General features: G+C 40.9%; 3 protein-coding genes across 4 annotated transcripts in view; all 3 read right to left on the bottom strand.

Annotated features, from left to right (window-relative positions):
• The window catches only part of mrpl11 (mitochondrial ribosomal protein L11), a 42,528-nt gene extending 41,705 nt beyond the window's left edge, over positions 1–823 (bottom strand). Inside the window, exon 1 of one of the 2 annotated variants that reach the window (XM_083980719.1) lies at positions 718–823. The gene's annotated coding sequence lies outside the window, so the exon portion shown is untranslated. Of the gene's footprint in view, positions 1–701 lie in introns of both variants that reach the window. The other variant, XM_083980720.1, reaches the window with a different exon arrangement.
• Positions 824–3,135: 2,312 nt separating this feature from the next.
• LOC310993070 (uncharacterized protein) lies at positions 3,136–16,374 on the bottom strand. The gene is made up of 16 exons (XM_083981336.1): positions 16,111–16,374; positions 15,525–15,618; positions 14,011–14,224; positions 13,537–13,679; positions 12,284–12,458; positions 12,094–12,149; positions 11,005–11,195; positions 10,801–10,920; positions 10,537–10,662; positions 8,754–8,852; positions 8,483–8,641; positions 4,990–5,623; positions 4,212–4,275; positions 3,958–4,136; positions 3,783–3,871; positions 3,136–3,691 (listed from the first exon to the last, which is right to left on the bottom strand). The coding sequence occupies exons 1-16, from the start codon at positions 16,297–16,299 to the stop codon at positions 3,593–3,595; spliced, it is 2,631 nt and encodes an 876-aa protein (XP_083837462.1). The 5' UTR covers positions 16,300–16,374; the 3' UTR covers positions 3,136–3,592.
• Positions 16,375–19,414: 3,040 nt separating this feature from the next.
• Positions 19,415–24,300, bottom strand: slc25a5 (solute carrier family 25 member 5). Its single transcript, XM_083980792.1, has 4 exons — positions 22,861–24,300; positions 21,521–22,007; positions 21,291–21,431; positions 19,415–21,182 (listed from the first exon to the last, which is right to left on the bottom strand). The coding sequence occupies exons 1-4, from the start codon at positions 22,969–22,971 to the stop codon at positions 21,025–21,027; spliced, it is 897 nt and encodes a 298-aa protein (XP_083836918.1). The 5' UTR covers positions 22,972–24,300; the 3' UTR covers positions 19,415–21,024.
• Positions 24,301–24,428: the final 128 nt, after the last annotated feature.

The following is a 24,428-nucleotide window of genomic DNA, read 5'->3' as shown; positions in this document are numbered from 1 at the left end:
GCCTTTACGGTACTTGTCACGTGACGCCAGTGAGCCAATTGAAAACCCGAGGGAGTGGAAACGTTCAGGTGTTGAGAAAAAATAGAATAAAATAGAAATTCAAGCTACACAAATATATATAGAATATATATGTATTTTTTTTTCTTCAAAAAATCAAGCTTTTGTAGTTCCCAAAAGTTCAATAGTATGAAGTTATTAGAGCCCAGCTGTTATCCAGGCTACCACTGCAGTGGTGATCTGACTAACTTAGTGGTCAAAAAATAATATTTTCTGTAATATTAAACAGTCTGCAAGTCTACATATTTTGTGTATCCACACACACACACACAATGATAGGCTAGCGTCGGCGTCCCCTATTATCAAAATAAAGCATCAGTAGAGGCTTTGACTTTGTCTCTGGTGGAGGGCTTCTTTTCGACCATGATCCCTGAGGAGTTCTTAAATTAATCAAACCGCGTGATGAAAGCCGGATACAAAGAAGATATACAAAGTGAACTGAATAACATAAATCCGTCTTTAAAACACTAATTAATCAGACAGACTTCTTTAAAAACGCGACGCGCAGCAGCAACATAACACCCACCACAGCACACACACAACCACATGGGGCTAAACACGCCACGTGGTCGTTAACATCATAAACATACACCTTAAAACAAGTCAGACAAACCGTGTTCATCCACATAAAAAGCCACATTCACCGCAGAATAACCGTACCTGGCACTTGTCCTGTCCCTTCACGCTGTCAGCAGCATCCTTCAGGGCGCAGCCATGTTGGATGAACTGAACCCAGCGCACTGTTTGCTGCTGGTTATCACAGAGCCGCCCCCTGCTGGATGGGAGGAGTGGGCTGAGCTGAGGGGTCCTGCTCAAGGACACTGCCAGCTTTAATAAAGAAAATAAATGGTGTATCATCAATTATAACCCTGTAACACAATTGTAAAATGGGTCGTTCTCCATAATAGGAACTTCTTTTACATGCTTGTGAATTCGCCTACTACTACTACTAGTACCACTGCTGCTGCTGCTGCTGCTGCTGCTTAAGCTGTTCTCAAGTCTTCATTGGTATTAAATTATCTTACCTCAAACACTCAGTTGCATTGTTAACACATATAATGCATTAGTTTAAAATCTCCAAAATATTCATGAAATGTGTAAACTATGCAAATTAATGGAGCCTGAGCAGCAGTCTGCACTAATCTTTAATTTAAATTTAAGAACAATTTGTATTAATAATCTACTCTTTATAGTGCTGTATTTGTAATGAGTTTTATGTTATGTTTAATGTTTTTTTTCCCCCTGACTACTCAGACACATGCCAGTGATTTCACGCTATCCTCAGCAGATAGCAACTGACCAGTTTTTTTCCTCTCTTGTTTCTATTTTCCGGTCCTTTGAGCACTTTAAAGACACTATCACATGTTTTTTCACATTTTGCAACATTTTCCAACTCTCCATGGTGTTATGGTCCTCAACCTGGGTAACATATTCAACCCTAGGACTCCATGATTTTCATGACTGAACACCTCTATCATACACATACATAGCCTACACATATGTTTATATTCTAGATGTCTTCATGCATCATTTTACACACATTTCCCCCTGAAATCCAGCCCATATGTGATATCTTTACAGATGGTGGGATCTCCACTTGAATTTTAAAACCAGATTGGGAAAGTGATGTCATCACCAGCTGTTGGCTTTAGTTGAACATTCTGTTGCTACAGCAACCGCTGGCAGAGTTCCATGGCATTTACAGTTTAACTGACATCATAACATCCAGCATTCTGTCACATCTGCAACTGAGTAAATGTTGACAATCTCTTATCTGCTCTCAAAATGCCCTCGTTGGAGCGTTATCTGAAGGTGCCCTCTTTATTATTTTTTTTGTTTTGTTTGTAGTAGCCTACTTGTAACGTATTTGATTAATATACATTTTTATTGTACTTTGGCATACATTGGTACTGATATGTATGTGTGTGTGTGTGTGTGTGTGAGTGAGTGATGTTTTGCTGCGGTCAGTGAATGAATGTTGATGTGTTAGTGATGCACATTATTTGTTCTATTTCTTCTTTTTTGAGTCTGCATCCTGACTGTGCACCTTATTTGGTTGTATGCATGTATAATGACAATAAAGTATCTAAATCTTTATCTTGATATGTTGTTCAATGATCAGTCTGCTGCTAAGGAGCCATTAGTCACTAACTAGCTGTGAAAGGCTAATGGGTTCCTAACTGCTAGGTATTTGGGTGTTTGATTTTTTTTTCTCTTCTGGGCAGTGTTTTTCTAGATAAATTATGTTACTTCCTATAGGCATTTAACTTGACTGAATCCAGGTTTCTTTATAATCTGCCTTTTCTGTTTTTTGATAGCATCTTTAGTCTAACTGCTGTTTTTTTGCTGAACAGAATCAGTGCGAAACCAGTTTTGTTCTGTTCATGAGTTTGGCATGTAGTGTGTTACCTGATTCTAGGAACTTCTGAGAATAAAAAAAAATGAATTAATGTTGTTGCACTGCCAGATAATCTTCCTCCTGTGCCCAGGACCAAAATAACAGAGTGATTAATTATGTTACACTTCCATAATTAAATAGCATGAGCATTAGAGAAAGCTTTTCCATTAGCTAAGGGTTATCACATGAACAGAGCTGACTTTGACTGTTTTTAGCTGAACACCATGTCACATTGCTCAGTCTTTAATCTGAAGCATTAGTTTGACAAACAGTACAAAGCTTTGTTGGACATGATTTTCTAAGTGAGGAATGTTTGTGTTCTTCTGCACTTGTATTTGGTTGTACTATATTATATTGGAAAATATAAAGGTGACTACATAAAACAGTATTGCATTTTCATTAATCATTTTAATGCATCTCATATTTCTCTTACAAGATTCTCCCAGGTGGATTAACTTGTTAAACTCAACTGAAACAAATATTGCCGAAGAGCAAATAAGATGCTGGCTTCAGCAACTAATTTACATCTTACATTTGCACCGAGTCTTGTACAGAGTCTACACTCAATTAAAAATTCAAAAAGCCAAACGTGTAACTGAAAAAAGTCATTTATTAAAATATTTTATTTGGAATTCATTCAAGTTATTTACATGAACATTATTTCAGCTTTCCCCTGACAGTGGTGCAAATCCATGTTTTGACAGATTGTGAGTAGTGATTATAAGATATTCTGTTTTCTAGAAAACTTTGGTCAAAATCATCCAATATACAAACACTCACCCTATAAAAGTGCTCAAAGTGATGCAAAATAGTCTAAATCTGTTAGACTAAACTGTGACGAGTGAACTTCAAACTGTAAATATGAAATATACTTCACATTCCTCTGAGCTTTACAATAACAGTTTACGATGCAAAGCTGGGATTCATTACGTTGGCAAGTGAAAATGCACAAAAACTATTAAACGTCACAAACTAAAACAAAAAAGTTCACATTATGTCTGAGGTAAGAATGAAGAAAATGGACGTAAAGTGGTCTCAAATATTCTAAGGCATTTTAAAACATTTAATAAATAATTTCATATTTTAAAATGTCAAACAAGTACCATTAAAAAAAAAAAGCCATCAAAGATTCACAGATCAGTTGGTAGAATTGGTCACTTTCAGTAAGGCAGCAGCAGTCGCATTCAGGGAATGATAGTTGGGAAAAAATTCCTTCAAAAGGAACGACAGAAGCATCTGTTGAAAAAGACAAGCGTGAGAAAGTCAGTGCAAGATTTGTCGACTGCAGTAAATAACATAGTGGTGGAGAAACTGTTCAGACACTCACATACACCAGCGTTTTGTTTTCTTCACTGTCCTGGAAAAGATTAAAGACCGACTCCACATCCGTCTTCTTCAGGACAAGATAGTTTGAATCTACAGGGAGGACATGAAAACACATTTCACATGAGTAAACCACCTGTCAGAAACAACTTGGATGCTTCCCTGCAACGTCCACCTACATCTGGCATTGATGAGGTCATGTGCTCGCTCCCTGGCCTCGTTTTTCTCCTCATCTGTGCGTGGAGGACGAGGCGCCGTCGGTTGACACTCTGGCCACTGTTTGTCTCGCAGGGTGTCGATGTACGCCGCCATCTGCGCCTCTGTCGGGTTCATCTTGTTCAAGAAGGAGTTCACTTTCCTGAGGAGGAAGTCATCGAGTCACTCTCATAGACCAGGAAATAAACAACTGAAGAGGCGTCGGAAATGAACTTACTTTTTCAAGATGGGCATAACGGGCTTCAGAATGGCATCAAATATATTAATGAGGATGGAGTTTCCTGTAAAGGCACAACAGCTATTAGCTCTGTCTTAAAAACATGTGCACGTATTCTTTCTTTCTTTTCTTTTTTTTTTGTCAATAGAGAACAATTTAGTTTTCATTAAATGTGAAGCCTGTCAGGTTGATGATTCATTACACGTCTTTGCTGAGGCTCTTAACATTACATGATGATGCAGTTCAAAGACGATTTGATTGATGTTCCTGATGAAGCTTTTTTGACAACCCCCGATTTTACACACAGTACACAGTCAAACTTTCCAGTGCATCAATTAACATCCCCCTTTTCTCACATCGGTTTACTCATTGTCCATCATCTTTAATTCATCTGTTGACAACATGACTGGTGAATATAATACCATTTGACCACCAGCTGTCAATCATGGATTATTTGAGCTCCTCACAAAGCACATGAATGCACCACCCAGAGGACTTATTTAACAAGCCGTGAGTTCATCTCAAAATACCCCATGATGATTAATAAAGACATAAAGGATTAGCTTTCTCAGGCAAATATCAAGTCCCCATGTTAATTTGCTTATGGTGCTGTGAAGAACTGAAATAACTGGCTGTCTAAATGCATTAATCAATCCGAGCTCAGTGAAGCACCCATGATTTCTAATAAATGGACTACAAAGTTTAATAATAAAATAAAAACATACACCTCCTATGAACATCACCATCAGGGGGTTTTAAAAAAGAAAACTGAACAAACCAGATATTTCTTTGAGCAGGTCAAATATTGCTTTGGTCGCCTCCAGCTGCTCCCAGTTGACCTGGCTCCTCTGACTTTGGGAGTCCTCCCCTCGAGGCAGAGTGCCCTGCTCCTTCCCTTTAGTCTTGTTGGCTCCACCTGACATCTTGAAACATATTTTCTCCTTTTTGTGTGACCTTGCACTGAAATTAAGCCATGATGGGCTTTCTGCGCTCTCCATCTGTGAGCTCCCATTTTGCCTGCAGTGTGGAGTGTCGGGCGTCTCTCCGTCGCCGCTGGTTTTCGTCGAGGACAGGGACTCTTGCGACTTGGACCGGGTCAGTCCCCTGAAGATGGTTTTAAAGTGAGAGGTTAAGGGATTATCAGAGTCCTCTGTTTTGTCTTGGGAGCAGTTTTCAGCACTTGAAGTGTCAGGGTGAAAAGCAATCTGTGTTGCCTTTTCTGTTTCTGCCTCCTGTGGCAGCTCTGTGGGGGGATCACAGGGGGAAATAACTATAGTTGGGAGAATCGCCCCAGGAACGTTACCGCCGTTCTGAGTGGAGGCCCCAGAGTTTTCTGACGGCTGAGTTGTGGGTTCTGGTTTTGGGGACGGCATTATGATTTCTTTTGGGGCTTCAGTCTGAGGGCTGGAGCTCTGCAAAGAAAAACAAAAACATTAAGGTGGTGACAGCTGACCCTGTGGCTCTGGCTGCTACGGCGCAGCAACCGACAGCAGCAACTAAACAACCCCATACAGCAGTTTTAAGATCACATTTTTAAAGGGACAACGAGGAGTTTTGGAAAGCGAAGTGTCTTCATACTACATTTACCATGAGCCTTCGCGCGCACAGTGAAATTCTTGGACCGGCGCAAGACGGACGTCTTGCCAAGAATGTTTTCATTCATCAACAATGAAAGTCAGAGGTTCAAAGACGATCACATACCGTCGTAGTTCTGACCATAAACGGCGATTCGGCGGTGTTATTATCATGACCGCCAGGCAGCGTCCGCAAAACCGAAAGTAAGGAAACGCTGGTCGGCTCGCCCAGCATTTCCGCCACTAATAATAATAACAAAATAACGATAGAGACAAAACGATATATTTATCGAAAATGGAGCCATTAACAAGTGTGGGTAGCGTAGATTCATCCTCATTAACGTGAGACTTTTTTATAACCTAATAGAAACTCCTCGTTGTCCCTTTGAAAAGTACTGATTTTAAGCATGAAGTTCAGTTTGCTCATTATGGGTTATATTATGAGGCATGGGAAATTGATTCATAAGATCTTCTGTGGTTCTGTGGGAATTAAAAAATGAAGAGATTTCAGAGTTACCTCAGTGTCAGCAGGAAAATTCATATCATTCGACATTTCATCACATTTTTAAACTGGGTGTCTGGAGAAGATGTGGCCTGTAGGGAAATCTAATATGAAGTTGCAATATGGAAGATGATCCGGTGTTTTAGGTGCGCACAGCTCAGACTCATTTTAGGGGTTAAAGGTATCTCAATGTCGACTGCTTCAATTTCAACCGAGCTCCCAAATTTAATGGAAGTGCAATTCTAAATCACTGGAGAGTCCCTTTAATGCAGGATTTTGATGAACTGTTTCCATTTCTACATTGAATAGCTGCTGCAGAGAATATCATAATTCATGTTATAGTGACATTTAGGGAAGAAAATTACAAAAAAAAAAGAAAACCTCATATCTCGATAGATACTGTACAATACAACGGACGTTTTACACGTTTAATATTACAGTATCAGTATCTATTTGTAACACCAGAACCACAGAATATTGTATATTCACTTTTCATTAGCCATACCACTTATACTTCAATGGGTTAGGAGGTGGAGTACATCCTGCACACATTGCCAGAATACTGCATATCCAATTTGCAAATATCTAACTGTTTATAGTGTTTCCAAAAAAAAAAATATAAACATAAAAACACACCATATATCTTGCTATAAAGTAGGTCAACTTAAAAACTGTAAACTAAAAAGCAGGTTTAGCAGAAACACTGCACTGTGCACTTCTGTGATTTCCACAGGTTTCGTGACAGGAGCGCCAGCCTGTCAACAGCATGTGGTCTCAGGGACACACTGTGGCGTGTCACAATGTTTCCACTGGTGCTAAACATCCTCTAAGAAGGGAGACTTAAGGTTGGGACACAGAGGTGTGTTTTTGTCAAATGGCTGAGCTTTGGGAACATTGCTTCATGAAATGAAAGAGAGCAAGAGAGATATGCACATAAAGAGAGAGGAAGAGAAAGAGATGTTCTTTCCTGTTCAAATGTAGTCACTTTAAAATGCACATAGACGATAAGCTACTGAGCCTGCGTTGTACATATTCAATATATCCTCTACAAAATAAAATGTATAAATATTTTTGATATTCTGCTCTGCCCTATCAGGGTTGTGACTAACCGTTATTTTCATTATTTGTTAATCTAATCTCAACTCATTCATGGGTTACAAACTCTTGTTGACCAATAGTAAAAAAAAATCTAAAGATATTTACATAATACCAATAAAAAGGCATCACAGAACCGTCTGAATAAGTGTGGATTTGTTTGGAAAATTGACTTAAACAAATAAGAAAGTATCCAAACAGATGTGGACCAAATAATCAATTGATCATGGCAGCTCTAGTCACATGTTTTATATTATCCACAGTAGTCAAGCATACATGAATACAACAACACTGAGCGCTGCATCCTCATTAACGCGCTGTCTCTGCTTTTAGAAATCCAACTCCCTCCCTCCCCTGGCCTGTCTCCTCCTGTATGAGCATTTAGTTACGTGTGAATTCAACTGTTTATTAAAGGTTGTTAAATCTGTGCCAAACTTCAGCTCAGATTTGTTCCAGATGTCACATGAGCAGAGACACACTGTTGAACTAAAGAGCATATGATTGGTTATACATGGTTAAACCCCCTCCCAGAAGAACGTTCTTACTGAAATCCATGATTCCAGTTTAGTACAACCTGGGGACACATTTATTTTTAGCTTTGGACACCATTTCTCTTAGTCATGACAACGCTGTATTCACTAAGTAATTGCTGAGATCTGGGATTATGGTGATTCTGCAACATCCGACATCCAGTGGGGCGAGAAGCACAAACGCTGAGAGGATCAGACCGGTTGTAAACAAGGAAATAGTTCAGACAGATTATCCAAACCAGTGTATTTGGAGGTGAAAACAAAAGGAGAGTGCATCGCACAATAAAAAACACCCTCGTCTCTGACAAGCTGGGAGACATTTGCCTGTGAGTGATGTTGACAACTGATATTCAGAACAAGAGGATGTTGAGATAATTACTTAAAACTTCCTGGTTGTCTGAGTGCCTTTGTGTTTGTAGCAACGTTGCTGTATTCACAGATTAGATTCACTTCTGAGGACAATCTGATTATTGATGGTCGGGATAATGGCCAAAAGGTCCAGAGCGTCCTGGGTTTTAATAAACCAGAGTGAGACTTTTAAGATGTCAAGATGAGCAAAAGCAGACGTACCTCCTCTTCCTCTTGCCCTGGGGTCAGGAAGTAGGCCAAGCCGCTGAGAAGGCCCCACACACCTCCGTAGTGTTCCTCTTCGTTCAGCAATTTGTCAAGCGGGCAGAGGAACTGAAAGACCGGCGGAGTGTGGCCGATCTGATTATCACAAACTAATTCCTGAGAAAAAGAAAGTTACAAAATGTGTCAGCTGTAAATCTTCCGAGTGATTGTCTGTCAATACACCGGAGAGTTTTGTTGTTGTTGTTGTTGCTGTTGTTGCACTGTTCACCTGCAGAAAGTGCTCCACAGATACTCTCACTTCGTCTTTGACCTCATCTTCGACTTCCAACTCCTCCAGTAAGAGGACTGTGGGCAGACTGGTTGAGTCCTAAAAAAAGAAGGGGGAGGGGGGGGAGCTGGATTTCAGATTTGTATTTTGTCTCCACAGCAGTGTTTCCCCCTCTGGCTCCCGCTGAATAGACAACGAGGAGTAAAAACAACTCTTTTATCTGAACTCAAAGGGAAAAAAATCCTCAGAAGAAATTTTTCTTTCATTCAATACACACCATGATACTCATCTGTTTGTAGAAAATCATCTGCTCAATTATCCGACAGCATTTCATAACACTGGACTATATGATGATGGGAAATCAAAGTGAACTCGTCATCTTCTTCCGCTGCTTCAGTTTTTCGCTCATCAGTTTAATTCTGGGTGAAATTTGCACTGCACTCTTAGTTTAGTCAAAATAAATTATGTATCATGATGCACGACATTCAAGCTATTTCTAGAGCTCCCTCCTTTGCTTTGCGGACCACTCTTCCTGTAAATATCACCACATGTCATCCGTGTAATAACAGAGCATATACATCCATGACGTATATGTTGACATTTCCACAATAACCTCACTCAGCAGAAAACCTGCTGCTTGCCCTGGGGGAGGCTTTGTACTGTAGCAAACACGGGCAGGAGGAGTGTGAAACCTCCTCTCAAACAACAAGTAGCTTTTCCAGTTCGTGGGAAGAACAACACCTCATTGTCCTGATGTCTGCCTTCACCTCCACACCTGAACTCCTCCAAGTCAAAATCTATAACATCTCTTACAGCAAATCACAGTTAAATTGTTCATCCTGTTCGGAGATTGTGTCAAAATCCACATCGCTCATGTTCTGTGCAAAAAAAAAAGACATTTTCAAGCTGGGCTGGAAATAATGAGGCCTCATCCTTCTGACACAGAAAAAATCAATTGGGAATCTTTGAAAGTTGAAGTATTTTTAGCAAATGATGTTGGAAGTGAATTAGGGGAAAATCTCTCTCTCCAGTGTGGAGAGGGAAAAATGATTACAGTGTCTTTTTCAATATAGATGTGAACATTTGAGTATTGGTTTAAGATCCAGTTTAAAAAAAATTAAACTGTGAGTGAGGACACACCTGTCCTGCTCATTATTCAGTCCCAACCTCTGTTTACCAGTCAGACAGAAGCTCAACCAACACAGGGAGTGTGAAGGACTATGATCACAGTTATAACAACAACAGTTATTGAATTTAAGGGTAGGCATCTATAAGCTAGATAGCTTCAGCCTACACCTTTTCGATCTATTTATGAACTAGTTGAGCGAATGATGGTATTATGGAAGGTTGACTGACTGTGATTGATGCTCAACTGTAAATAATTTTGTGTAAAAGATCGAATAAACTACTACTACTACTACTACTACTAATAATAATAATAATAATAATAATAATAATAATGATATCAGTAATATTGGTTTGGCTTGCTAGAGTCCAGTAAGTCAGTGATCCAAATGTGTTGTGGAGCTGATAATTTATTTCTGCAGACATTAGCTTCATGTACCATTTTTTTGATACATTGATCAAAATCAAATGTTGTCCTTCAACAAGGCATTTCAGAGAGGTGTTGATTCAACTTCATGTTAATTTCACAGGTTTCATTTTACCCCCAGATGTATGATAATGATTATTATTGCAATGCTGTTGCATTAGTTTCAGGTAGGTGAGGTGAGTGCAGCAGGAGAAAAGCCTCACAGGACAAACCTTTCCATCTGCCTTTTACCTGCCATCTGTTGCGAAAATATATCACATCCATGTAGGTCTTCTTGATGTCCCACTGCAGGTTCTCGGGGCTGTCATTCTCCTCCAGATGGACGGTGAAGACGAGCTCCTCGTCCTCCCAGACGGCCTGCGACACAGTAAACTCCTGCTCAAACTCCAGCTCAAACATTAACATACCATCCAAGGACAAGCTTTTACAGCGCCTCGGCAGACAAATAACAAGCCTCCAGGACATTCCACACTGTCAGTGATATTTATAACTCACATGAGGGATGCTGACAGCCCAGCGGCCAACACGCCACATCTCATATGACAGCTTGAATTCCATCATATCCTCTTGTACGCTTGTCAAGTAGCTCTCCAGATCACCGAGATCACTGTCCTCCTAATGGTGTTTGGCCAAAAAGCAACAATGAGTCTGTCATGTTTCACAAACTGTCATTTTCACTCTAATAAATTGTGGCCTCACCCTGTCGGAGTCCTCCTGGCTATGAACGGAGCCCTCCCTGCTGCTGACATCGCCCTCGTTGGACACGCCATCCTGGATCGACATGATCCTCATCATCAGCTCCTGCTCCATCATTTTCATCTTCTTCTTCTTGGCTTTCTTGGACTTCATCTTGTCCACAAATTTCGACCATCCTTCCTTCAACTTGTTGCCTGAACATCAAAAATGAATGTGAAGTCAAAGACAATCTGACAGCTTGTTATCTCATCAATTATGCACCGCTTATCTCTATTGTGTTCAACATCGTGCTGAACTTCTTTTTGCTGTCGACTGAGTATTGTACGTGGAGAGAATAACAATGAATTATACCTTGACATTGATCTTGATCTAATCAACACTGGCTGAAAGACTGCATAGACTGTAAGGAGGTGCAACCACCATGCAGCATCACTTTAGTGGGAACATATGCAAGAAAACTATCATTGGATATAATTTACACTTCATTAGCCATGTAAACACTGTAAACATGGTTAGTAATCAAATGTGATGGCCTAACAATCGACATCCTATCAGAGTTGAATAATTCTTACACAGATTAGGACAAATACTGCTGCTTTTTCAGTATTTGAGAGGACCTTTACAGAAAATATGCCCATTTATCATGTCAGATTGCACGGCATAATCATTCTTATTTGGTCATCATCATTGGTTTGGACTGTTTTGGAAACAAAGAGAAAGGAGTTTCTCAAAGACAGCATGGAAACAATTTGCCATTCATCTTGCTGTTTGTGTAATTAACAGTTTGCACTGACAAACAAAAGAAACAGGGGAGTAATTATGGTCTGAAAGGAGGGCTGGAAAAGAAAATGATAATGTCACGTAGCTGACAACACGGCGCTATTCATCAAAACGTTGTACAAGACGTTGTGCAAGCAGAGTCGTCTGTTCTGCAAACACCCACCAACTACTCCATCTGCCCTTTTCAAGTCCACATTATCCAGATCCAAATTGCTTTCTCACTCAGAAATAACTGAAAAACCAGGTGAGGAATCAAATGTACTGTTCCAGAGGTTTAGGTATCACAGATAAGCTCCGTCACATAAAACACACCTTTCCGTTTGTCCCTGATCCTGGAGCTGGTTGGAATCCCCGCTCCCTCCATGCTCCTGTAAATCCCAAAAACCAGCCACCAGAAAAACAAAAGACAGGTCATTTGCAATTTTCCAACACAGACAGTCGCCGATCCAGTCGTTGCTTTGAGTCTCAATATGACTCGGTCCTTCCAGTGACAGCCACTCACACTTGGCTGCCTTTGCCCTCGTATCTGCCCTCCTGCGAAGCCAGCGAGGCTTGTTCCGGGTCTGATCCACACAGCTCCTCCTCGGAGCCTTTGGGGGTCGCGCTGTCGAGCTGGCTCAGCACCAGCTGGTTCAGGTTGTCGGGGTCCGACAGCCATGTCACTAACAGGCCCAAACCTGAGGATGAACAGCCAACACACTAATCCCACACACTCAGTCATGACATAAACAAACTCTTGGATCAGGGGGTAAAATATTCAGCTTTGACAATATACTTGGATGAGAACCAGTCATCTTTTCGTTTCTGAATTCTCTGTTCTCTATAACAGCAGCTTCCGTAATTAAACATTTTAAAAGGAGAAGTTTCATTTTCCAGAACACTGCTTATTTGCATTTTTCCAAGTTAGCTGGTGGTAGTTAGCCTGGCTTAGCATTCAAAGCTGGTAAAAGTGGACTGGTGATATCAAAAGGAAGAAGAACGCACCTATCAGCACCTTGAAAGCTTAATGATTAACATGTTGACAACTTGACATGTTGTACTTCTATGAAAGGTTAATGTGCTGGACGATTTAACAGCTGGAGAAGTGACTTGTTACTGTGAGTCAAACTCAAGGCGTCATCAACTCTAGGAAGGATGATGAATGTGAAAGTCCCAAAATGTCAGACTAATACTTAAATTCAGCTTATTAATACTTCCTCTTACTTGAAATGCCTTGCATAATTGAAAATGAGAGATATAAATCATTGTGTTGTAAGTTGTAACCAGCTTTCATGAGAAATCATACCATTAGGAAACATTTTTACTGTAATTATGAAGCAATGTGCAACACTTCCAATTATTTAAAGTTACTGCAAACGCTCAGAGTCATGGGTCTTTAACCACAATACAGCAATGAACTCAAGAGCGTGTTTCAAGACACCTAAATGGAAAGCAGTTAAATTTGTTTTTAATTACAGCTGTAAAAAATCACCTGTTGTAGCTATACAATTGCTAAAACCTACTCTCCAGGAACACTCTCAAAGGTAAAACATTTTATCTGTTACTAAGAAAAAAGACAAACCCCTCTGAGGGAACTGAAAAGTCGCTGTGGAGGCAGCCTTCCTTTTATGCAACCCACAATTCACGTCCTAAGCTCTGCAATACCACTGACAATAAGGGATTACATACAATTCACACTTGTAAAAATCATCATGGGAGGCTTAGCCCTTATGTAAGACTGCATTCCTGCAGAGAGATAATTTAATGCTTCCTTACCCTTTAAGGCAACAATCTCATTTAAGGCACAGCGGTTGACTTCTTGGGCCCAGAGAGATTCGGGAAAAAGGTTACGTACAAGAGTGTCGGAAAACTCTCTGAGAGCTGCAATCTCATCTGCTCTGGAGCGGAACAGGAGCTCCCTGAGACAGAAAACACAGCACAAGTGGTAAGAGAGAAGTGAATCCAACCATTAACAAGTACTAAAAGAGGTCATAGATATTTATCACCCCGAAAAGTGATAATCACCAGATGTAAATGAGAAGCGATGCATTGCCCTTGAAACCCCATTTGCAATAAGAAAACATAACAGGACGTCACCGCAGGTATGATCCAGTAAACGTATGGTAAATTATTCATAGGTGGTTAAAAACACTGAGGCATTTATAGAGTTTAGGCACATTACTGAGTGCAAAGAGTAACTGAAGCAGCAACCTGCAGTAATTTTAAAGCAAAGCAGAGGTCGAGTCTCACCTGTCTGGCTGCTTCACGTTGTGCAAGTGCTGGGTCAAAATACGAATGGAGCCCACGACCGCCTGGCAAACATCAAAGTCTTTGGCTCTGTCAATGATGCGGTCGATTACGAAGTCAAATTCCCTGCACAGCACCTGGTGCAGAGGCTGGTACTCTCGGGGCTCGGGAACGTCGTACCAAGACAGGACCAGCTGAGCATAGGCACACTCGAACACTGAGGGGAGCAGCAACAGAAAGTCAATTTTTGCATCAAAGTCAAATTACCATGATCAACTCCTGGGCTTCAAACTGAGGGCTTTTAAACTCTCTTTTTAATTTTTTTTTACCAATATTGTCAGATCTTGATCTGGGAGCCTGTGGAGGGGCACAGTGGTCGCTAATCTGGTTAAGTGGGCACCATTTATCAAAGCAATCCACATCTGGACGTTTGCTATATGTCATAGCCTAACTCTCTCTCCTGCCATTCTAGTCATTCTCCATTATCAGTGGTAAAATAGATAAAGGGAATAAAAGCAAAGCAAAAAAAAATCAAAAACAAGAATTCCTGTGAAAATTATTCAGTTGAAATATCCATGACAGGATTTTCCTCTGAACATGAGAAGCTCTTGCTGAGACGAAGACAAATCCCCTCGGGGGGGAGAGAATGCACTGAGCATCTTTTATTTACAGCAACATAACTGTGTTTATATACCACGCAGAGACAAAGTGAGAGAAACAGCTGAAAGTGCTGATGTGTAGATAATAAAACATGAAAAGATATTTCTCAACCATGCATTGACATTCAATGAAAAAACAACAAAAACAAGTTGGAATAAAAAACACTTCATCGCCGTGTTTATGCTGAAAGAATGGCACCATATGTTTAGGGTGGGGGGCAGTGGAAAGTTGCACAACAAAGGGAAGAAAACCAATGCATAGAAAGTTTGCACAAGTGAATCAAAAACAACTAGAGTCTTAACGGCTGATGCATCTAAATGAGATGCTGTATTTAAAGTAAAGAATTATGCACTATGGAAATTCAAAGAGCAGTTTTTATTTTTACAAAGTCTGATTTAAACCTTGAGCCACAGTCGTGTTCAAGCTCTCATTGTTCTTAACCACACTGAGCTCATTGAAAGTTGTGACCTTATCCTCTTTAAAAATGGAGCAAAGCATATGCAACCGATAATGCTGCATGACAACCCTATATCTTGTTTCCTGTTGAACACATAGCAGTCATAACTCATAGCAGTTCTCAGGCCTGCTGTTTTTCATCTTCTCTTTCTTTCCCCATAGCTCCTCCTCACCTCCTGTAACATGAGCTCCTGCTGCAGCTGTGTCTTATGCTAAACTGCCCTTTTCACTGTGTTTAGTCCAAACAGAGCCACAATGTGCAGACACGACAGCTTTGAGTCAAGGGAACCATCATGCTCAGCATGCACCTCACTCTTGTACAAAGAATTTCTAATCTCCAGCGACAAATGTGCTGACGCCACTTTAAAAACCCATCGCCCTCCATGTAAAATGAGCCTCACCCTGCTGTAGAGACCTCTTCACATGTGGATACTGAGACTCCAGTGGTTCTGCCTGCTCGCTGCTTCCTCCGTCAAACTCCTCATCAACAGTTTCCTGAAAAAAACAAATCAAGACAGTCGACTAACTGTTGAACAATGTAATCAAATCTATAGCTGTAACATACAGTGGATTGGTGTGAAGTTCAGGTCACACTGAGGCATGTGATGAGTATAAACAAGTTTTTCCAGAAGGAAAAAATGCACCTCAGGCTATGGGTTAAAACCATAGGTTAAAACACTTCAGTATTTGTCCAGTTCTGCTACAACTGAACGAGGCTATTTGTGCAGCTTGTCTGGTAAACACAGGAAGTCTGATTACTACTCCACTTGATTAGGATATGACGTGACTACACTGATTAAATTATATTATTCTAAGGATTATTTGCCTATATAAGGGATAAAGAGTGTTTAATGTGGTATATGATGGATAAATGCATCAGTTCTTGTAAATCTCATATTTAATTTGGAACATGTGATCAGACCGCAGCTCATAACAATAGCTCTTCCCTGCAACACAATGCGACGCACATGACAGGTGATCTCCTACCTGCAGAGGATGTTCCCTGTTTTCTTCATCAGTCTGAGTGCTGCTCTCTCGTCCACTGTTTGCGAGCGACAGTTGAGTTGCAAAGCAGAGGAGGAAACACACAAAGTACTGTGTGACTGTTCGGCCGCAGTCTGAGAAGTACCACAACAAGCCGAGGAGTATGGCGATGGAGAAGCGCCATAGATACATCTTCTTCCTCCTCTTCCTCCTCTTCTTCTCGTTCTTCCTACAACTCCTTCTTTTCGTGTCTTTCCGGCACTTCGAGCCGCCGAGTGCTGCACATGACCTGAGTTAGTTTGTTCAGTTTCATCTTCAGCGGCGGGAGGAAGAAGTCGCTGCTGCCGGAGAAGCGGAAAACAGCGAAGTTTATTAAACTGGTGGAAAAAAGAGCTGTGATTGGCTGTGGGCAGGGCCGCGTGCCTGCTGTTGATTATAGTAGGACGCCATCTGTAGGCTACAGGTTTATCTGACAGTAAGGACCATCTATCTATCTATCTATCTATCTATCTATCTATCTATCTATCTATCTATCTATCTATCTAAAGTTTGAAAAAATATGGTTTCCTACTGGCCTCTGAAACTTTATATGGGGTCTAGAGCCATAAAGGGTGAGGTCCACTGGCTTAATCTATAGCAATGTGTTTCATAAACATCACATGTTTTCTTGAGTAAGATCTCAGTCTTAGAAGTAAATAGTTACCATAGGGGTTATATAAATTTACTGAAGTAAAAAAAAAAAAAAAAAGATTTCCCTCCAGATTTTCTAATGTTTTATTGTCAGATTTCATCAACAATAACAACATGATTTCTATAGTAGACAGATACTTATAACAGGCCATAAATAAACAAGCGCAGAGTTCCAAATGAATATCCTAGATTTGGTTTGTTGCATTACATCATTTTAAATTAGGGTAATTTTGGTTTCCACTTTCTAGATTATACAGGCCCTGATGATGATGTAATAGTGATGAAAATAAATCAGTATACGGCAGAAAAAAATGGGTTATCATTCGTTAAGGATATTCTGGAAAATATGCATTAAATTTCCTTAAATCTTATCAGCACTGTCATGTTTTCAAATAATTAATGGAGGGCTGTTGCCACACGGTGGCGCTAACACTGCTCTTTATACACAGCAGGATTGTAGATCTTTCATGTGGTGGTTTGATCTGGATATAATGGATGTTGCACTCAAACAAAACACAGGAGGAATATATGATGAACAGGCCCATTATTTACTGTTGAGTGTGAATCCACCATGAGAAAAGGCCACTGCAGACATCTGTCAAAAAAAAGAAGTGCATCTAAAAAGGAGAAAATGATTAATTCACACATTAAGATGCAGGAAGCAACTTTCAAAATAAATTCTAAAAAAGGTCAGCAATTATTGAATGCGGTATTCATACCCATGCAGACAGCCTTCAAAACTACAGACTAGCCTCTGTGGGCAAATTCATCCTCATGCAGATTAAAAGATTGAAGCTCTATATTACAATTATAAAGACAAGTTAAAAAAAATATTGCCTTTGACTGCATCATGAATTCATTTGTAACACATTACATTAAGTTCCCTATAATATTACAGCTGTGTTGCTATTAAGCTGTGTATTTACATATATGTACACAGAGAGTCTAATGATGTGATTTTGCCCAAAGCACTGAGGTCATGACCTGATGAAGCCATGACGTAATTCAAGCTGATGTTACGCAACGGCCTGTCTGACAGGAGGCTTTTAGTGACCCAGTGCGAAGGCTTCAGTCAGACCTGCATCTGGATACTATCAGTACCTGTGAAGAGTGAGTATAGTGCTGTACTTATGTACAATATTTAAGGTACTTGCACTCAACTTTTACACTTCTGAGGGAAATACTGCACTTTACCTCATAATTTTATTTTGAAAGTTGACTCAAATGAGATTTTACATATAAAACATTTGAATCCATAAAATATAATGCATCGCTTTCTCCCACAATTAGATTTAAACCAACTCCACTACAACCAACACAATGAGTAAAGTGCTACTTACATGTTAATGTGCCAGTAGTAACAGTAATCTAATAATGTAATTGCGTAACACACCCAGGATGCATTTTTCTGCTTTTAATGCATTGGCTCTAAGAACATTTTACTAATGATGCTAATGTACTTTTAAGCACATTTTACAGTGCAATGGTGCTACTTTCATTTTAGTAAAGGATCTGGCACCTGAACCTCAAACACAACAGAGCCACCGCAGGTGTTTCTATTTGAAACTGATTGTTGGGGAAACACTTGCAGAGCAGAGGCACTGAAACATTTACTAAAAATAACTTGAATGTTTTATACTCAAACACTTAAATATTAAACTTTACCTGACCTCAGTCTGCCCTCCTCAGTCAGTGTGCATCACACTTTTTGTTCCGTTGGAAATGCAGACTTCTTTATACATTTTAAACGTGTGAAGTCACAATAATCTGAAGGAAGCTCACCCAGACACTATAAACTGCATTAAATTCAGGTTTTAAGAGGCTGTTATCTGTAAATACATGAAGTCGAGCACCATATGGAGCCATAGCCGTAGCCAAGTCGGAGCAGTTTGACACTGAAAATGTGTCGCCTGCACTCGTCTGACTTCTTGATCACGTGACCTCCAGGAGGCACAGCGTATCTACAGCCACACAGACAGACAGTGTGTAAATGGCCGTGATCCCTGTTGCTTCTGATTCACTAATCCCTGTTAACGTTGTAATAGGGCAGCTGCGGAGAAGCCCGCTGAATGAAGGATTAACTATGTGCTACCTGCTGAGAGGGGCTTTTTGGGCGATGGAGTGGTCAAAACAGGCATTAAAAGCGATTTCCCTGGGTCAAAGGTCACGTCCAAGACTTTGTGAATCACTGAGAGGAAGATTAGTCTGCATCCAGCTGAGTAAATCATGTAATCTGATAGTGTTGCTAAAATGAGGCTCCGTCCTCCATTAAAGATCAGTCTGGGTCAAGTGTCCAAGGCGTAGTGATTGTGTCTCCAGACTACTAATCACACAGTGTGTTCTTTGAGTTCGCATGGTGACCACATTAATCTCACTACAATGTAACAGCTTCAGTTTTTCGACATTTTCTTTTTCTCATTCAGTTAAATGGTTGAGCAGATGTAGCTGTAATTTTAAACACAGCTAAATTTGCACCATCAATGACACATTAATGGTTTTGGTTCAAGGACGTTTCACATGATCCATAAGTAGGAAAATGAAGAAACTAAAGAGAAATAACTCCAGTGACAGAGTTAAACTTCTGATGAACTTTGAGAGCATTATAATGGTTCAAAGCATGAGTTTTATTTTACCCTAATATAACTTATTCTCTCAAGACTCCAATTATGTCGTTTTCAATGAGAGCAATTACAATTGTGGTGACTGAATGCTAGCAGAGGATTTTCTGTGATGTTGTAAAAAGCCTGCAGCTTTTAACAGACAACTCCACTGTACAATCATTAGTCTGTAACCTGGACTGAGAGAACATTTTCCAAGTCATTGCTAATGAGAATTTCAGACCACATATGTCCAACAGCTTCTTAATTGAAACACTTGTCTTATTTTTTTCTTGTCATGAAACGGGGGAGATAAGGTTCCCGGGGGGCAGCGGCTCTTTAATTGGTCAATGAAAACGGCTGAAAACTGATTAAAGCTGCCAAGCGGCTCTGTGACCAGGATGCAGTTCATAATATAAAGTGACAGTATATTGCCGAGATATCTGGTTTATGAGCCCCATATGGTTTCAAACGGACGCTATCTTTGACACTTACCATCTTAAAACACAGAAACTGCTTAGCGAGGAGAGTTGTTTCGACACGATTTAAACATTTACTACAACTGTTCTCGATGAGGACGGTTGGTGTGAGGACAAAGATTATAATTGGATATTGGTTCACGCTGTGGTTAAAGTGGCCAGAGAGCATGTCCTGTCTTGTGTCAGCCACAATCGCATCCTTATTTACAGCTGCTCAGATCAAATGTCAGGAGGAATTGAATTTATGAGAGGCCTTAAAATACACATCAAGTGTCGGTCTGTTTGAACACTTTTCTTTTGCTTTTTTGCCGCCTTGAATAGTGGAAAATTAAATTATGTTCTTACACACTACCAGAAGGATCTAGCTACAGTTCATTCGAGTGTGAGTAAATAAGTGGAACAGGTGTGTTCAACTGGTGGGTGATCACACAGTTCAAGGTTAAAGTTCTTCAATCACACCAGTTGAGAGTCAGAGGAGGCTTGGCAGATGATAAAAGTATATTTAGACGGTTTGGAATAATCCACCTCGCTACAGGTAATCCCAGTTGTTTCTTTACACCAGAGTTGTGCAAATATTCTGCTGAAATATCAGTATGTAAATATGTAGACTAGCTCAGCCCCCCGATTTCCTCCATATCGCTTTTCTGCGAGCGTGACTTGGCTGATATACAGTCAGCAGGTTTACTTTCCTCAGCTGATTCTGGCTCGTGCCCAAATACAACCCGCAGCTCTAAGCTTACATTTCACACAGACACACGAGGCAGCCAAATGGCCTCCCGGAGCAACACGACATGAGGACGTGAGCTGCCAGGACAAAGTCAGTCACACTCACTCACTCCGTCTGTAGTGGTACCCTTCACACACGGCATTGCATTTCAAAACCAGGCAGGAGAGTCACTCAGTAGGGTTGCCTTTATTTCTCTTTTTTCTGCAAGGTTCCTGTGTTGAGGGAATGACATTCTGTTGAGGGGCAGAACAAAAAGAAAAAAGCATGGGCCAAGAGAAAGAGTGCATAAATGATTCCCCCGGTACAACTAGTAGAAAATACTAGTTGGTCCCTATAAATATAGCTCTGCATTGAAGTCCTTCCAAATGTACAAGATATGTTACAGTTAAACTTCACAACGTGAACAGTGGACATACAAAACAACTTAGATAACTTTCTTAAGCTCATCGTATAAGACAAGCACAAAGGCGCCGCCCATGCCTCTGAGCACATTGGACCACGCCCCCTTGAAGAAGGCCTTGCCGCCCTCATCGCGTGCGATCTTCCTCCAGCAGTCCAGGGTGCCGCTGTACATGATGTCAGCTGAGGATGGAGACAAAACAATTACAAAAGACATCACAACTTTATTCTAGTTACAGTTGCAAAGTCAAAAAAAAAAAAAAGTTCGACGTTTCTATGTTTTTTTTTTACCTCCTTTGCGGCCAGACTGCATCATCATACGACGACGGACGGTGTCGAAGGGGTAGGACGCCAGACCGGCGGCCGCAGTCACAGACTGTGCAATCATCCAGCTGACAAAGATGTGCGTGTTCTTGGGGTCAGGGAGCATACCTGTGAGAGAAGGATCAATCAGGATAATTATCTAAAAACTCACAAAAAATGCATGAACATGAGCAGAGACATCAGGGATGAAAACTGACCCTTAGCGGTGTCGTAGACGCCAAAGTAAGCAGCTCTGTAGATGATAATGCCTTGTACTGAGACGCTGAATCCCTGGTAGAGACCCTTGATGCCATCAGACTTGGAGATCTTCACCAGGCAGTCACCCAGGCCTTTGAACTCACGCTCCTGTCCGCCTTTGCCAACATCAGCGGCCAGACGTGTTCTGGCGAAGTCGAGGGGGTAGACAAAACAGAGGGAGGTGGCTCCAGCAGCACCGCCGGACGCCAGGTTACCTGCGAAGTATCTCCAGAACTGTTTGTGCTTGTCCACGCCGTCAAGGAAAACCTTCTTGTACTTGTCCTTGAAAGCAAAGTTGAGGGCCTGAGTGGGGAAGTATCGGATGACGTTGGCCAGATTCCCTCTCCAAAACGAGAGGAAGCCCTGCTCTTTGGGGATGCGGTAGACGCAGTCCATGATGCCCTTGTACTGCATGTCCTTTGTAATCTGTTTGCTGGCATGTTGTACCTGAAAAAAAAAGAAAAAAAAGACCAGAGACACCGCAGAGCTTTAGAAAAAAGAGCAGATCAGGCTTGACACAAACCGATTTCTACCAGTCACTCGTTAACCTTAGATCTAGCCTATAATAAATCTGTGAGGACACAAATTCCCATGGTTCTCATGTGTCTGTCTCTCAGACACATTTTCAGCCATGTGTCAGAGTACAACTCCTCATTCGGCATCCATTCAACAATTCACAGCCCCACCTCCTCCTCCCTCTGCTGCTGCTGCTGAGCCCAGGCCCACTGCAGCAGCAGCAGTACCAGATAACTATGGTGCAAACCTTGTCATGACCTTGTTTTTCTTGTTGCCAAGCCAAACTTCATAACAATAAAACCTGTCCTGGAAGACGAGCATCACTGCACACCACAGGCACACTATACATGGGCCTGTCTGCCTCCTAGAAAGTCACTGCATTGTTTTGCTTGGTGAGCACTGCAGCCAGCTGGCCGGCCTATTACGTAACAGCTCTGATTCCCTTACTCCTCGTGGGTGTGTGTGTGTGTCTGCACCAAACACTTAACCGAGCTGCCCTGACTTAATATTTCTAGATAGTCATCTTCCACTTTTAAACATTTCTAGATGTCATCTTCCACTTTTAAACAATGCAGCATCATTGCATTAGTTATTTTACCATGATATTGAGTCTCTGGTATAATACAAGTTTAACTCACCCTGCATGAAATTAAAATTACTAGAACATCTGCAAGTTTTGCGAAGCCTCTAATTAACAGTTAAAGTTCATTAAAGTGTCATTAGTTGGTTGCCAGGTGCCAGCAAAGGAAGAAACAGTAGTTTATAGATAAGATGTGCAACTTACCTGGAGGAGAAGCTTGACTCTTTCGATGGGGGCTACAGCTGTTTTGGAGATGGCAGCGGCGATACCACCGGCCAAGAAGTCCTTGGCGAAGGAAATAGCTGTTTCACTCATCTTCGGATGTTGTCAGCCGCCGTCCCCGTCAACTCTGTCGGTGGGGTTTGCCGGTAGGGTTGAAGTGGCCGAATCCTACCTAGAAGTGAGGGGATTTAAAAAGGCTGAACGCGAGAAAAAACGTGAACTTCGACTGATCGCTTCTCATTGGTCGCACGCAGGGGGGGCAGTGGGCGGGGCTAAGTGGTGCCCTTTGATTTAGATTTGGTGCTCTCTTTATCCTCATCGTCTCAAGTTAGTCAAAGGGAGAGGACCAACCCCTCTAAAAATCTGCCCTAACAAGAGGGAAAGTTGACCTCTCTTACTTAAAAGTTCTTCATATAACCTGATTCAATAAGATCTCAGGGACTCAGGAGATAATGATGCTTTTATATTAAGTTTCAAATCAGATTTATTGGCTCAAGGTCGTGTCAGAGGTCAGTTTGAGCAGGCGTACAGAATATGGCGGGTAAAGGTCACCCCATCTGTTAATGTCCTGGAGCTGTCAGTCAGTTTCTCACAGTGTGGAGCAGCAGGTCGACCTGGTTCAATCAGCTGGCTGATCCTGCCCCTGAACCCCTGGGATGAACTTTCCTCTCTATCTCAAGGAGGAGTTAAGCTCCTTAAAGATATGAAACTCATTGTGCTTTATTAATTCGGATTTTACCACTCATATATCTTCCTGACTTTTCTCCTCATCATTACTGATTTTCACAGGCACAATTAATATTTCATTTTCATCCTATTTTGTAGCGCTGATACTCTCCACCACATTCTGCGCTGCTTTGCTAATCCCCCCCTGTTTGCCTGCATGTTTATATTTTGAAATAATAATCAGGATACTGATCCAGCCTTATTAACTTAATACGAAGTCAGCCTGATCGAAATCTTACCAGAGGCACGCTGCTTGTTATCATTAATTGCCAGTAAGAATGAGCATATTTATTTGAAACAAGCATTTCTGGCAGAAATATCCAGTTTTGTAACATAATATATCAATACTATTGTTTAGGAATACTGAAGTTATGAGTGAAACATTGAAAATCTGACTAAGTAAAAGTAAGAAAATACAGTCAAGTACCAAATGTAGCAGTGTTAACATACAGAATGACCACTTCCAGAATATTGTATATTATTTGACTAGGATTATTAATTTTAATGTGCACATCACTTCGATGTCACAGCTGGTAAATGTGGGGTATAACTTTATACTGCTGGGTAATAAGTCTGCATTTCCTCTGGGGATCAACAGTTTAGTGAATGTGTGTAGTTACTCTGCACCACTGGAAACAGGTTACAGCATTATAACAGATTGGAAACATTAAGTTGTATTTTTACTACAGGGCAGAGTTCGCTCAAGTAAAAGACAAAAATAGAGAAACAACACTCGTCATGCTAAACATTGCCAGAGGTAAGTGAGCCTCAGTAATGAGATACTTTTATCTGCCTGGAGGTTTGGGTTTTGTCTAACTTAACTT

Source organism: Trachurus trachurus (assembly GCF_905171665.1).
Source record: "Trachurus trachurus genome assembly, chromosome: 10".
Taxonomy (NCBI): Eukaryota; Metazoa; Chordata; class Actinopteri; order Carangiformes; family Carangidae; genus Trachurus; species Trachurus trachurus.
The sequence above is the reverse complement of the archived record's forward strand: the minus strand, read 5'-3'. Positions and strand labels throughout refer to the sequence as shown.

What these genes read in the sequence shown, in the direction of transcription:
- LOC310993070 (XM_083981336.1), bottom strand. Translation starts at nt 16,299, where the DNA reads ATGTATCTATGGCGCTTCTCCATCGCCATACTCCTCGGCTTGTTGTGG. An exon ending in TGAGATTGTTGCCTTAAAGG is followed by an intron (nt 12,459 to 13,536) that starts GTAAGGAAGCAT and finishes GTTCATCCTCAG; the next exon opens with GTTTGGGCCTGTTAGTGACA. An exon ending in GAGGGCAAAGGCAGCCAAGT is followed by an intron (nt 12,150 to 12,283) that starts GTGAGTGGCTGT and finishes TGGGATTTACAG; the next exon opens with GAGCATGGAGGGAGCGGGGA.
- slc25a5 (XM_083980792.1), bottom strand. Translation starts at nt 22,971, where the DNA reads ATGAGTGAAACAGCTATTTCCTTCGCCAAGGACTTCTTGGCCGGTGGT. An exon ending in GAGTCAAGCTTCTCCTCCAG is followed by an intron (nt 22,008 to 22,860) that starts GTAAGTTGCACA and finishes TTTTTTTTTCAG; the next exon opens with GTACAACATGCCAGCAAACA. An exon ending in GCAGTCTGGCCGCAAAGGAG is followed by an intron (nt 21,183 to 21,290) that starts GTAAAAAAAAAA and finishes CTCCATCCTCAG; the next exon opens with CTGACATCATGTACAGCGGC.